Source organism: Aulonocara stuartgranti, assembly GCF_965226115.1.
Source record: "Aulonocara stuartgranti genome assembly, chromosome: 19".
Lineage (NCBI taxonomy): Eukaryota > Metazoa > Chordata > Actinopteri > Cichliformes > Cichlidae > Aulonocara > Aulonocara stuartgranti.
This window is the reverse complement of record NC_138955.1, coordinates 20,868,744-20,883,516: the sequence shown is the minus strand read 5'-3', so window position 1 is coordinate 20,883,516 and position 14,773 is coordinate 20,868,744. Positions and strand designations below refer to the sequence as shown.

The window sequence follows — 14,773 nt, the reverse complement described above, 5'->3', positions numbered from 1 at the left end:
ACTCTATTCAGTAAAAACTCAAACACCCTTGGATAGATGAGTGGCTGATGGTTTGTGTCCTTCTTGGAAACGCTGCAAGAGGACGCATTAAAGTCAGGGGGTACACAGAGTGCATCAGTCATGAGTTTCTGCTCCTAAAAGCACTTCTGATGATCGTGTTTGCACATGTGCATGTCTTCATTAACAGAGGAACCTTTATAACCTGTGATAATTAATGAAACACAGCAGATTAGCAGATTTCTGCAGAGAATAAGAAATTAGCTTTCCATCATTCGTCACAACATTATCATCTTTGATGTAAGCTTGAGACGTTTCTGTGGACTCGTAAAGTAAAAGCTTGTAAAGCTCAAGTTGTTTAAGGTCAAACACAAACTGTGAGTGTTTTAATGTGAAAAGCTTGAAAACAGGGGGAAGCACAGAGTGACTGTTCCTTATATTGTCGGACTAAACTATGATGATGATATGCACATATGTAAGGTTTTATGAGCTCAGTGTTCCTCCTCTGAGAGCAGATTAGAATGAATATAATTCCATCTCTAAAAATACTTTTTCAGATGCTACAAATCTAAATCCAGCTTAGTTCTTTGATTTGTGCTGGTTAATTTTGCACATTTTAATGAACTAATTCCAAAGCGAACTGTAAAATAAATGAAACCAAAATGAGTGAAACTGGTAATTATGGAGGCTTTCTGAAAGCGAGGGAGTAATGTGTATAACAGATGGGAAGCAGCAGCAAAGAGACGGGGTAGCTGTACCTCCCATGTTCCATTGATCTAAGTGTGCAGCACAAAAACAGAATATTTTTAATCACAATTAGCAGAGTTAACTAAGAAAATGGGTGTAAATAACTGAGCTAAACCCTGCATGGTGTCAACAGGCCTGATTTTCAGTGGCCGTGCAGCCACTGCTCGATAGATCTGTTTGGGCTATAACACCTTCATCCAGGACCTCAGTTGTGCTAAACAACAACGTGACAGCACATAATGCCAGGACAAATATGAGAACTTAGCATTGTGTGTGTAGTGGAAAACAAACCACAATAAAGAATAAAGACAAACAGCTGTCTTTTCTCCACGGCTATGAGGAAACGTCCAGACGGAGTAATACAACTGTTCTCATGGCACCCAGTAGTACACTTTCTCCTTGATATTAATACTTATAAATACTTGTATGTTTACCGGATCAAGGCTGTGAGATGAAGTCTTTGGAGGACATTAGTTTGGCTTTGAGTCCAGTGAATCTGAGAGCTGGTGTTTCTGCAGCGCCTGAAGAGTGAGATGATCCATGACACAATAAAATCTGACTCTAACTGAAGGGCGGGACTGATGCCAAGACCTGCGTTAGACACACAGCCCGAGAGCTGCTGTGATGTACAGTTTGTAACGTTGTCCAAGGAACAGTCAGCTTTCAGGAGAATCATCACATTCTGCTGTTTACTCTTCCCAACAGCAACTTATCACCGTGCTCACTTATACACTTTATTAGGGAAACATTGGATATTTTTGCATTAACACAAAGATGTAATCAGCCAATCATATGGCTGCACTTCACAGATGCTTTTGGGTGGTGGTGAGCTGCTGAGGTGTTTTGAATGTGGTGAGGTTTTTGGTGCCAGGCGGGCTGATCTGCTGGACTTTCCCAAACAACTATGGTTAAAATCCAGTGAGCAGCAGCTCTCCAGGAGAAAATCCTTGTTGATGTCAGAGGAGAACTGGAGCTACAATTCACACAGGCTCGCCAAAACTGGACAACAGACGATGGAACAACGTTTCGGGATCCGATGAGTCTTTCTCTGCTGCAACATTTGGATTAGAGTCAGAGTTCGGTGTAAACAACCAGAAGCATGGATCCATCCTGCCTCGTACCAACAGCTGATCATTACAAGGATAGGATGGTGGGGGTGTGACGATGTGGGGATATTTTCTCGGCACAGTTTGGGCCCCTGAGCACCAGCTGAGCATCATTAAAGCTCCACAGCCTACCCGAGCAACGTCCGTCCCTTTAGACCAGTCTACCATCTTCTACACACCAAGTCATGAAGCTCAAATCCTCTCGAACTGGTTTGTTGAGTTCACTGCACTCAAATGGCCTCCACAGCGTCCAGATCTCAATCCAACAGAATCAACGGGGGATTCTCGCTACGGATGCAAATGACAAATCTGCAGGAACTGTGAGACGCTACCAGCTCTCAGCTTGGACCAAACTCTCAGATGTTTTCAGCACCTTTTTGAACCTGTGCCACGAAGGATCCGGATGCAGCCAATAAAAGACAGCCCACGTAAGCAGTTGATGTTTGTTTTATTGGCCTAAGATTGTCTGGACATAATGTAACGTCTCCAGTGCTTAACGATGTTCATCGTACATTTATTCGTGACATGTGCAGCACAGAGTATAAATGTGTATACTGAATAAAAGACAGGAGTCATATGAAAAAAGGCATTTTTTACAATGAGCTTTCAGGATGTTTTGATCTTTTCACGTGTTTTGTTTTCGAGCATCGTGTAGATTCAAAAATATGCCCACTGACATGAACGCAGGACGTGAACAAACAGAAAGATGTTCGGTTCCCTCGCATGGCGTCTCCACAGTCACCCCCTCACCCTGGCACTTCCACGTTTCATTACCAAAGCGATTGTTTTCTCAGCTATAATACAACGCATACAGGATTTTTTTCTTCTTTTTTTGTTGTTTTTGTGTGTTTTTTTTGAACGGTGAAACATCAGATACATCTGCCATGTTCAAATATTTGACCCCATTAACAAAATATGTATAATAACAATACCAAATTTACCAACAATAAAAGCATTTGTTATAATAGTCAGAAAGTCCCGTCTCCTGCTATGCTAGATAAAGACCGAAAGAATCGTGTGTACAACAGTTTATATACACGGTGATGAAAAAATACAGACATAACACAAGTGATCAGGAAACACAAAGTTCATCTGTGAAAGTCATTGAGGCTATGATTGATAAATTAGACGCTTCTCTGACGGATGCTCTTCTCTGATGTCGATTGGCTGGTGCAATGCTGCCTCCTCGTGGCCATGAGCGCACACTGCAGGTGTCAGAAGCTTTTACATCCTCTGGTTTTCAAAGGGACAACTTGCTCCAAAGTCCTATTGCACAACGTATGTTCCAGCGATGGAGACGTTTCAGTTTAAAAACTCTGTGTTTTCTCTGTGTTTTTTTCCTCCACCGCTGTTGGCAAAAAGTTCAAACTACTGTACAGTGTCACATTTTAAATAAATACTCTCCATTAACAAAAAGTTGATGAGCATATTGGCGTTTATAAAACTGAAAAACATCTCATCGACTCTAAAGGAACCACAGAATCGAGCACCAAGATCTGGTGGCAGCTTTGGCTGAAAAAGTAAACAAAGGAAGAAAAGAAAATAATGCCAAACCAAACGCAGCAATCCGACACCAGCAGGTATTAAATATTTGTATTAAAACGAGCTTTCAAATCCCGACATCGCCCAGAAGCTATACATATATATATATATATATATATATATATATATATGTATACATATATATGTATATAGATAGAGACATTTTGTTTATGCAGATACTTCTTTTAAAAAAACACAAACATTTTCTGTCATTTTAATAAATAAAAATAGAAAAACCACAGAAATAGCCTCAGCGTGTGCCGCGCCAGTCCCGCCTCTCCTCATGTCATAACTTCCCCAAGTGAAACAGGACTTGGCAAATAATGGCGACCACTCCCACATTGAGCACCGAGGAGATGGAGATGTCTAATAATCTGCTTTCATACAGTACAAACTCTTTCTTGTTCTCTTGCACTTTGGCCATAGCCAGCAGGCCTTTAGCTGCTCTGCACATCATGTTTATACTGGGCAGGTCCATGGGAGGATGGCCCATGTGCAGCAGGCTGTGAGGGTTCTGCTGATACTGTGCCATGCTAACGCCGTCCTCCAAGAAAACTACCAGGTTACCCACGCTGCCCTTCTGCATGGCAATGGCACGCGCCGCTGTGGGGTCTCCCTGTGCCAGGTGGGAGAGCACAGCCACCGCCATCTCCCTGTACACCTGGGCCTTCCTCTGACCCACGTAGCGCACCAGGACCGTGAACAGTTTCTCCTGTCGGCTGAACGGCGGCGTCGCCAGCAGGAGGTCCAAGTTGCCCTCCTGGATGCTCAGCTTGCAGAGGCATTCCAGCACCAGCCTCTGGGGGGTGAGCTGGGAATGAGGTCCTGCCGACGGAAAGGGGTCCTGGGCTTCGGTTGAGGGGCAAACCATCCAGTGGAGGAGGCCGTCCAGGATGGGAAGGCAGATGGTATCTGGGTAAGTGGAGAGATCCAACTGGCCAGCGATGTTGGCCAGAGTGACCATGGCGTTCTCCCTGAGCAGACTCAGACACTCCCACCACCACTCGTCCTTACTGCTCGACAGCCCCCGCTCCTGCTGCTCGTCTCTTTGGAAGCTGGGAGGTAACCTGTTCCTCTCAGGGTGCACGTGGTGCAGCAGAAGCAGCCTGCCCAGCAGAAGAACCAGAGCAGGGTGGCGGGACATGTCCAAGTCATTCCCCGGGATAAAGGACAGACTCCGGACGATGTTGGAGACGCAGGTGCACCGCTTGGACAGCGAGTCCTGCCAGGCAGATGTGGTGGTGAGCGGAGCCTCGTCCAGGCAGCGTGGCTCATCCTCCAGCAAGGTGATGTGGTCCTCCTCCCCATCTGGGTGCACCCTGAAGGGGTAAGAGGGCAGAGAGCGCGCGGGATGGCCGTAAGCGAGGGCGTCAACGCGGGCGCACAGAACGTCGTCGATAGTCGCGGTGATGTGTTTCAGAGGTTGCTTCTTTTCGTGGTCCATCTTGCTCTCCTGTTTGCTCTCGTTTCTCCTGCCTTCATCCTCGGGCGCTTCGCTCCGGGGTTCGAAGTGTGTCTGAATGTGTGCCGTGGAGTCGCCTCCACCCGCCTGCCAGTGCAGCAGCCCGCTGGTAAACTCTGTGAGGTAACCGGACATGTCATCGGTCAGGTTCTCTTTGTGAACAATCTTGATGGGGAACTTGTCGTATTTGCTGGCTTGTTTGGGTTTATGCTCCGCCTCTGCTACGGGCCGATCCACGGTCTCTGCTTCACACTCTGCTGCCTCCTCTTCTTCTTCTTTTCCCTCCTTTTCACCATCTTCTCCACTCTTGTCCTCCCTGTTAACGCTCATGTTGGACTCCTCTGTTTCGCCGTTCACCTCGGCCGGCTCTGCAGCAACAGGTGTCACTTCCTCGGTGACGCCCTCGGCACGCTCCACCTGGGTCTCCTCGGCTTTAGAGAGCTCAGGCTGGACAGGAGAGCCAGAATCCCGCTCAGGTCTTTCGTTCTGTGCAGACGCTGGACTTGAGGACAGTTTCTTAGTCCCCACCTCAAACTCTTCCAGGATGCCAAAGATCTCAATCAAGCAACGGCGGAAGTACTCGACGATGAGCTCGAGGAATCCAGGCAACTGGACAGAGAAAAATAAAACGTGATCAATGCTGAGCAGAAAGAAGTCAGACGAGCTATCAAGTAGTCCCAGACTCTGAATACGAGCCAAGAATTTTTAAGTAGATATAATACTGCAAAACCTCAGAGGTGCATAACTAACTTGACTCTCGTGGAGTTTTATTGCAAAAGAAAAACAGGATCTAGATGATGATAAAGACAGGCTCTGTTCTGTGGGTTGGTTTTACCTGGGAGAGGTTAAAGGAGGCCACTGTGCTGTCATCGTACAGCAGGATATTGATGGTATCTAGCGCCCACGTGCTCTCTGCCAGCAGGCCAGACTTCAGAGACATCATCACGCGCCAGGCCTCAGGCGTTCCTGGGATTAAAACAGTGGGATTTTTGGAACCAGGAAGAAAAAAAACTGGCAATCAAACGTCCTGAAGATGAGAGGGACGCTAACCAAAGTAGATGGTTGTAATTTCTTTGATAAAATTTGGCTCATGTTGTGCTACCGTTAGCTGACAATGAGCTGCACCAGTGCAGCGATAGGGGAGCTAAAACACCGTTTCTTTTACAGCTGGAAAACACGGAAAACTTCCACCGGAGAAGAACCAGGTTTAAACAAGCTGCAAATATGCTGCTGCTGAGAACCTAAAAAACGATCTTACCACTGTCCTTGGATGTTAGCTTGCGTCGAGGCTTGAGAATCGGCAGGGTGCCCTCCACTGAACCCGGTGGGTAGTTGAGGTCCCTCCTCAGATTAGGAGGAAACTGCCCGATGGGTCCACCGCCCTGCGATCCCATCATGGCCAGGCCGGGTTTAGGCATCTTCATGGGGGACATGAATGGCGCTTTGCTGGGCGACATTCGAGAGTCCATGGAGCGCTGGAAGGCCCCTGGGCTCGGCGCTCTGGGCAGGTGGTTGGCCATGGACGGGGAGTTGGAATAAGACGACGGCTGACGCGAGGACAGGGGGGGCATGCCGCCTGATGATGACATGTACGGAGACTGACGGTGCCACTGCTCCGGCCCGGGCCGCCCGTCCATGTCGTCTCTGCCTATCGAGCCGTACGGGGGCATTTGTGATCCCGGCCTGCTGGGGTAGGGGTAGCCGAGGTCTGTCCTCGAAGGCCACATGTTGGGCCCGTCGGCAGCGTGATTAGGAGGGGGCCCCCCACCCAGCATACTGTGCTGGCTCTGGCCCGAGGGGGCCATACGGTCGCGGGGGTACGGGTAGGGGAACTGTCCCTGGAGCGGTCTGTGTTCAGAGTAACCGCTGCCGTAGTGGTTGTACATGTCCGGCTGCTGGTTGGTGTACTGCATGGCGTACATGTCGCCCTCGTGTCTCTTGGGCGGGGGGCCGTACATTCCATCCAGCGGACGCTTGTAGCCCTGCTGAAGCAACGGGGGAGATCGTTAGCGACGACGCTTAACAAAAAGCAATCACACGATGAAAACATGCTTCCATGAGACGTGCACACAAAGCTCACGAGAGCATCCATTTTTCTTCACATCCACCTGTCAGTGGGCGAGAGGTGAGGCGCGTGGCTCGTACTTCCATTACCATAATTATTTTACCGCGATGCTCCATTACACCTCCAGCCGGGAGCTCCGCCGATCTATCAAAGACTCAGAAATATTCTGAGTTGTGAACTAAATCTGAAACCACGCTCGTGTGGCAGAAACGCAGCAGGACGCTGCAAAAACACGCGATGGCTTCTGCTCAGAGCGGTCACCTAATGGCCAATTACCTCACACTATTTTCCTCCGAGACACAAAGAAACAGTTCTACTCGATACCATAATTACGTGGCTAATAATCTTCAGTTTGACAAATGACGTGCGAGAGAGGACCATTGATTGGCCCATTCATGAGGGTCATTATTAGGACTCAAAACAAGCAATCATCGCTCTGCTTTACTTCATTCTGATGGTTCAAAAAAGCAGAAATTGATTGTGATCACAATGACAACAAGAAACAACCACAGTCACAAAACACATCCCACCCACTGTGCTGTTATCTTATTAATTTATTATCTCTGGGCTGAGATTTGACACTCTAATCAAACGTCTTGTTTACAGCAGGTATGATTACGGTAAAGCTCTGACTGAGAGCGCCGTGACGAGCTGTCTCACCTGCTGCTGTGGGTACATCCCAGATGGATGCATCCCGTACGGCATGCTGGAATACTGCTGACCGTAGCCGTCGTGTCTGAAGCAGAGGACAGAGGGGAAAGAGAGTATCACTCACTGATTGTTACAGAGCACAGGCCTCCAGAGAGGCACGCACACTCTGCTGGAGACACGTACGAGAGCGCTGACCTGTGCTGTGAGGAGTATCTGCTGGGCGAGTACATGCTGCCCTCACTGTTGGAAGGTCCCATGTTGGTCTGACTCCCAGGGGGGCCCATGGTCCCCTCCATCCCCATCATATGGTCCGGCCTAAAGACAGCAGGACATGCTTTACTGATGCTGTGCAGTACACCACGCCTCGACGTTCAGGACAGAATAAATAAGAGGAAACTGATTCCCCCACTTTGTGTTTTTTTACCTCCTGTCGTAGCCCGGCCCGTACGGGTACTGTGACCTTTGGCTCATGCTCAGGGCTGATGGGGGTCGACCATACATGTCCTGCATACCGCTTCCGGGCATCTGGGCTGGAATATAAGGATCGGCTCCTGCCACTGTGGAGGAAGGAAAGCAAAGACCTTAGACTGGACCTAATAATCTAAATTGTATGAACGCGTTAAAGAACAAGGAGGGGAAATGGTTTCATTCTCCTGGAAATATCCAACAGCATCTAAATGTGCATTTCTGAATGCACGAACCATGTTTCTGCTGACCAGCAGGTGGCAGCATGCCTCTATGAATATTCTGCACTTTGCATGATTAAACCTATTGTTCTGAGTTGTTATGCAGCTATCATCCACCATATTATTCATTCAGACTCCATTCTCGCCAGCCTTCAGAGGAGCCGCCATTCTTTCTAAAACTCCCGTTTGTTCTGGAAACCAAACCGCACGAGTTGGTCGAAGCAGGTGCTTCACAGCGGGGGGAAGGATGAAAGGTTGGAAACAAGAGGATGAAAAGGAGGAACAAAGTTAGGATGAGACGCAGACTAAGCTACAAGAACTTAAAACGAGCTGGTGTGTTTTGGATAAAGCGACAAACAGTTCTCATTTCGATTCATACTTCTAGTAGGAAAACACACACACACACACACACAAACACACACATCTGTCCTGATGTGAGATGACACAGTGACAAGATAATGAATTAGACCACTGAAACAGATGAAAGCCCAATGTCTTTGGGATACACGATTCACTGAAATGAAAGCTTTTGCACAGTTTAAAGATGAAGTTGAGAACGACCCCCCTAATTTGTCGTACCTGTGGATTAAATGAATCTCAGAACAACGCTGTTCCCTCAAAGTTCAATTAAGGACAATAAAAATGGAGAATCGGGTTTGGGTGAAGGTTTATTACTGCATGTGTCTCACTCACTCTTCCTCATCCCGGCGAAGGGGTCCTTGGCATCGTACTGCATCCTCATCATCATGTCAGGCATGCTGAGGCCCTGCTGGTACGTAGCCGAGGGGGGCAGGGCGGGAGTCCGCTTCTGGAAGGCCGGGTCGCTCACCTCTGAGAAGGGGTCCTGCACGCTCACACTGCTCCTGGAAGTGAGGGGGGATGAGAGGCACCGACACAACACACTGAATGCTTGGATACAAAAATAATAAAGTTGTCAGTTTCATTTTTTAAGAGCGGGAGTCAATCATGACATATACTATTTGGTCATTTTATTATTTGAGCCGCTCCTCGTGTATTTTTTAATTTTTCCTTTGAAAATAGGAAAAAGGTGCAGAGATGTACTGAAACGTGCAGACATACACAGAAATGCAGAATATGAAACAGTTTGCACATTTCTAACGGTCATCATTTGGTGTGAGCGCTTTTATCCTTCAGCACAGACTCAACTCTCTCTCAGGTGGGTTCTCCAGGATGTTTTAAGCTCTTCTTTGGATGTTTCTGCCTTTTGTTCTCTATCAGGATGATCCCACACTGCCCAAGTAATGCTGAGGTCTGGGCTCTGGGGACACTGATGGTGTTCCCCTGTGTGCCTCACTGCCATGCTCTCCACATGTTACTCCATGGTGGATCAAAATCTGATGGTACTTTTCTGCATTCATGACAAGATCCCAGCACCACTGGCTGAAATGCAGCTCAACCCCCCACCCTGCTTCACAGATGGCTGCAGACTCACTGTTGGACCTCCCCCTGACCTCCTTGTACATACTGACCATGATTTGAACCAAACCTTTTCAAATTTATATTCCTCACACCGTCACACCCATTGCTCTGATTTTCAGTCCAGTTCTTGTGTAATTTAATACCTCAGTCTTGGCTTCTTGACAGCTGAAGGAAGCTTCAGTGAACAGCAGATGGATCAGCTGAAGGTCCAAATACATCTTTCAGGTCCTGAATCAGGTCTTTACTTTTTTCCTGATTCTTGTTCAGTTTCCTCAAATTTTTTTCTGAGATAAGCCAGCTCTTCAGCTCACAGCTATTGAGCTATTTTGTTGGTACAAAAATACTATTTCATGTCAAAGTGTGTTATCTTGGGTACTTTTCACAGATTCAAGTGAGGACAGTAAAGAAATGAGACCAAATGTTTTTGTGACATGAAGAGATCATCTAAAATAGTCTCTTTGCTAGGTTGTCTGTTATGTGTAGAGACAACACAGTTTCATCTGCAAGGAGCTTTTTTATGCATGAATGACTCAGAGGTCAGAGTTATGCAGCTGAACTAACAAAAACATTGCTTTAAAAAAAAACAGGTACGAGGCCTGGATTGAAAACGAGTGAAAAAGCCGTCAATGTCAAAAAAATAAAAACAATCTGAAAGACCTTCAGAGAACTCAGGACCACGTTACAAATGACAAGAGAGTCTGCTCCATGGAAACGAAGCAGAAAGAAATAATGGGCGGCTCAGGACACAGAACAACACAAAATCAACATTTAATTTGAAAAAACTTTTTTTAGGTTTTTAATGTGGAAACAAGGACAGGTAGGTCGCACGCAGCCATCGATGTGTCACATTCAGGACTGTGAAACAGGAACTCGGAGACTCAACAACAAAACTGTTTTATTTTGTGTGAATAAATCGAGTCGATTACTTTTTGTTGGCTTTTGTTGACTTGACTGGGAGGCCTGTGAGGAGGCTGTGGGGGACATGCTTTTTATATTAGATTAAAACACATTAATTAACTGTCCAGCGTGTCCCAGTGTGGCCCTGAAGGAAACGGAGTTTGACAGCCCCGCTGTGATGCGCACGAAAAAACCTTAAATTTAAATGTGACAAGAGGCCGTCAGTCAACTGTGTGCAAAATAAAACCTTTGATCTAAAATAGGAAGCATAATAATGACATCCAGGTAAAGAGCTCAAACACAGTGCTTCTCTCAGGCTCAGCAAACGTGATTGTTGCTGTTTCTAATTAAAACCAGCAGAGATGAAGGCGTGCGACTCGAATCGTCACATAAAGAGCAGAAAGAACCAAATCACACATCCCAGTCTCACCTAAACATAGCAGCACACTGAGAGCATCCCCTTTTATTTCAAGCTCGCTCCACTACGCTGTTGTTTAATTTTAGAGACAATGTTCACACTTTTGGATACCACACATCAACAAACAGACTGCTGACACACAAACGATATCACACAAACACACAACTTATTTAGAGAAAATGAGTCAGCAGCACACGTCAGTAAATGCAGCACCAGGAGCATCATGCATGCGTCTGTGTGTACCTGTTGGGGGGCAGTGGTGTGACCTGTCCCAGGGGGGTGGTGGCAGGTGTGGGGGGCTTCAGGTCCCCCGCTGCCTCTGCTGTAGAGCTGCTGCCAGAGGACTGAGGTGTCTGTGGGCCCTGGAGGGAGCCGCCTGAATGAGCTGGGAGACACAAGTAGGAGTATTAGTTCTGTATCATAAGAACACGTTGACACTGTTGGTCTTCCACAAGTCTTCAGATACGATCTGAAGGTTGAGTTAGAGCTGGTTTTACTGCAGCAATGTGCCGTAATAGGGAGATACCTTTGGGCTTAAGGCCAAAGCACTCGCAGCGATGCCCTACACGAGACATGAGCCTACAGGAGGCGAGCGGAGGAAGAGGAGGCAGGAGGAAGAGGGAAGGATGCCTCCACTCACAGACCTGTTCTTAATGTGAAAGCTGTCTGAAGACGGTTTAGCTGGATTTTTTTGTCTTTGTGTGCCATCGACTTCAAGTGGCGAGCTAAGCTCGAGGCCACAGATGTATCAGATGTAAAATTAAACAGCCAATGTGATGGAATCATGACATGTTCAAGCTAACGCTTCAGAAAGCTTGAGGTTTCACACAGAAACTCTGGGGTTAAGAGCGGGTTAGTGCAAACTTTTGTTATGACACCTAAACTCCTGATGATGAGGAAATCAGAAGAAATTTGAACCCCCAGCCCGATAAAAGCAACGAATCCAAATTCCCAGGAGCAGGTTTAACAGAAGACGTGGACCGTTCCAGTGAAATCATGACAAAGACGGAGACAGAGAGAATATGAAAGTGTCCTAATGAGCATTTAGTGTAAGAAGCCTTTCTCTCGAATATCCTGAGTGGCCTTTCCCTGCACCACACGTTTCCATAGAAAGACTTAAGCTTTAAAAATTCATGCTAATTCTGAATTATTCAATGATACCCTCTGCCTCTACATCACAGGAGACGGAGAGAAGGAGAGCGAGATAGGGAGAGATGGTTATCCCATGATTATGAGCAGGAGGTAGGAGGGGGCAAAGAGGGGTCAGCGAGCATTAGGGATTCTTCACTTCCTGGGATATCCCGGCGTCAAACGGAAAGCACGCGTGGGGAAGTGCAAACAATTGCGGGGTCAGTCGGGGCTAAGAGGTTTACCATTCTAAGAGCGGCAGCGGTGGGGGTGGTGGCGGTATGAGGACGGAGGACAGCGTGAACTTAAGTGCCCTCTGCTCGTCTTTTAGAGCGAGACGTAAGGGGGGAAAAAGTGTGTGTGGCTGTTTGATGTGTGCGCACACAAAAGCGTGTGTGTCAGCGGGTGACATAATCCAGAGGGGTGGCAGCGGTTAAGGGGGAGGGTGGGGGTGGGGTGGAGAAGGGGGGAAAAAAGTCAGTCAGCTGAGCTGTTTTGTGAATGAAAGGTGACGGCGAGGTCGGGTTTGTTTACGTTCTACATTCCAGCCCTCATTAATCACTCCCCACACCCCACCGCCACTCACCCCCACCCGCCCTGCTGGACACGCTCCCTCAGTGACATCACTGGGCTGTCAGTCTATATATAGGCTGGCAGGGAGTCAGTGGGGCAGTTCAAAGCGCACAGAGGCAGAGAGCGCATTAACACCGAGCAACATGAAGGACAAAAACGGGAGGTTTTCCTGGCGTGTGCACGCGCGATACGCACTTCTTTTCATAACACAATTTTCCCTTTTTATGTGCAAGTGCAGTAATTAAAAAGTCTTTTTGCAAATTTATAAATACAAAGGTAATTATGCATATTCAGTCTGCTTCTTAAACATCAAACATTATTGCACGATGGTTAAATTTATTACGTTTCTTTCACTTAAATTAAACTTTGTCTATATTACAAACTGCAAACATTTCATTCTATTCATAGTTTTCAAAACAGGGAAAAATGAAAAATGCCTTGAGTGCATCACTGAGTGGATATTTAATCATAAAACAACCAAAGTGAGCCCTGCAGGGCAAAGACGAACCGCAAAGTTAGTGTCTACAGGAGATCACTCTGTTTTTTAAAGGTAAAGCTAATCAGAGGGCAAGCTTGCCCACTGCCACATTTAATGAAATAAAACAGATAAAAACAGAATTAAATGCTAAAAAAAATCTCTTTCATTTTCTTTCTTTTCTAATAGTAAAGTTGTTCATTAAATACACAGATATGAGCTGGATTGTAACATAAATTGGGGGCTCGTCCGGGCTCCTTTCTGGGAGTTTTTTCGAGGATGAACGATGGCTGACGACAGGTGTTCACAAACTCTCTGCAGTGTGTGGCTGTGCTTGTTTTGCTCGTCTGTTATCCTGGGTGTGGGTCTCACGGTCCTATGATCACTGCAGTTTCAGGGGTATGAGTCTGGCTTGGTATATGAGAGGTCCTGAGTCCTGGATGTGTTCTGCCTCTCTGCTGCTGGTTGGAGTGCAACAGTCTTTGGGCGTTACCTACACCTGACAGGTTTGGGGTAAAGGTCATCTGTGGTTGGCTCCTTTTGCTCTACTGGCTGCTGTTTTTATCTTGATATTTAGAAACAATGTATCCAAAAACTCTGGCGTCACTCTTTGTTTCATGTTGTTGCTTATGGTTCATAACACATTAGGTCAAAGTAAAAAAAAACAAAGCATGAACAAAAGAAAACTGACTATCAAAGTAAAACAGGACATGAACAAATGACCAATACTGAAAATGAAACATAAAAATCAAATCCTAACCATGAAGGAGATGATTCAGGAGGAACACGGATGGACATGATATAAAGACAGAGGTGAAGGAAAACAGGGAAACACCGAGGAGAGAAAAAAATGCAACGACAGAATCAGACTCAGCAACACGATTGTAAAAGTGAAACTCAAATTAGAAACACATGCTTTACTGTAGTCTGAGTGCACTGTGGGCACACTGCTGCACAGACACGTCTCTTGGTCTTCAGAATCGCAGTGCTAGCTGCAGATGCTGCTCTCCACCCACTCTGATGGTGGTGCAGGAGTGTCGTAGCGCGAGCAGTTCACAGTCGAGTGCTGCATACCCAAAAGCCAACCTAAACGTCACGAGCGTCGACCTCTTCGCGTTTTACCTTACAGACTGCATCTCAGATGACGTGCACCATCAGCTGGCAAAATGAGTTTGTGTAAAAACTGAGATGTTTAAATCCCCTCGAATAGATGAGAAGGCACTGAATTATGAATTGTAAAACTTTTACGTGAACTTCTCGCATGTGCATGCATGCATGCGTGTGTGTGTGTGTGTATGCAAATGATGGCTGGTGCTCTTTTCCGCCCACCAGGAAAAGCAATCTGTGGCGTCGCAGGCGGGTGAAGTGCTCCAATGTTCTATTTAAAAGCAAGGGTCACTTTTCTCATCTCCGCTGCAAATTAGAGACGTGACTCCTTCTCTCTCCCGTCCTCGTCCTCCCGTTGTAATTGTGCGCAGAGGCACATGGCTCCAACAGGTAATTCGCACAAACAAAAAGCAACCTTTTGTGTTGTGCTAGTGCACCAAAACAATATTACTTAACCTTCCGACGCAGGGTAATCAAAT

General features: G+C 46.7%; 1 protein-coding gene across 12 annotated transcripts in view; it reads right to left on the bottom strand.

Moving 5' to 3' along the window:
- Positions 1-2,279: 2,279 nt before the first annotated feature.
- The window catches only part of LOC309695839 (AT-rich interactive domain-containing protein 1B-like), a 189,478-nt gene continuing 176,984 nt past the window's right edge, over positions 2,280-14,773 (bottom strand). For 9 of the 12 annotated variants that reach the window (XM_082516764.1, XM_082516766.1, XM_082516757.1 and 6 more), the window contains 8 exons: positions 11,255-11,396; positions 8,950-9,119; positions 7,995-8,127; positions 7,766-7,885; positions 7,580-7,655; positions 6,113-6,839; positions 5,690-5,820; positions 2,280-5,463 (listed from right to left, as the gene is read on the bottom strand). In XM_082516764.1, the coding sequence (XP_082372890.1) occupies positions 3,679-5,463; positions 5,690-5,820; positions 6,113-6,839; positions 7,580-7,655; positions 7,766-7,885; positions 7,995-8,127; positions 8,950-9,119; positions 11,255-11,396 (3,284 nt within the window). In that variant the 3' untranslated portion in view covers positions 2,280-3,678. The remainder of the gene's footprint in view (positions 5,464-5,689; positions 5,821-6,112; positions 6,840-7,579; positions 7,656-7,765; positions 7,886-7,994; positions 8,128-8,949; positions 9,120-11,254; positions 11,397-14,773) is intronic. The other 3 variants (XM_082516760.1, XM_082516758.1, XM_082516759.1) reach the window with 1 other exon arrangement.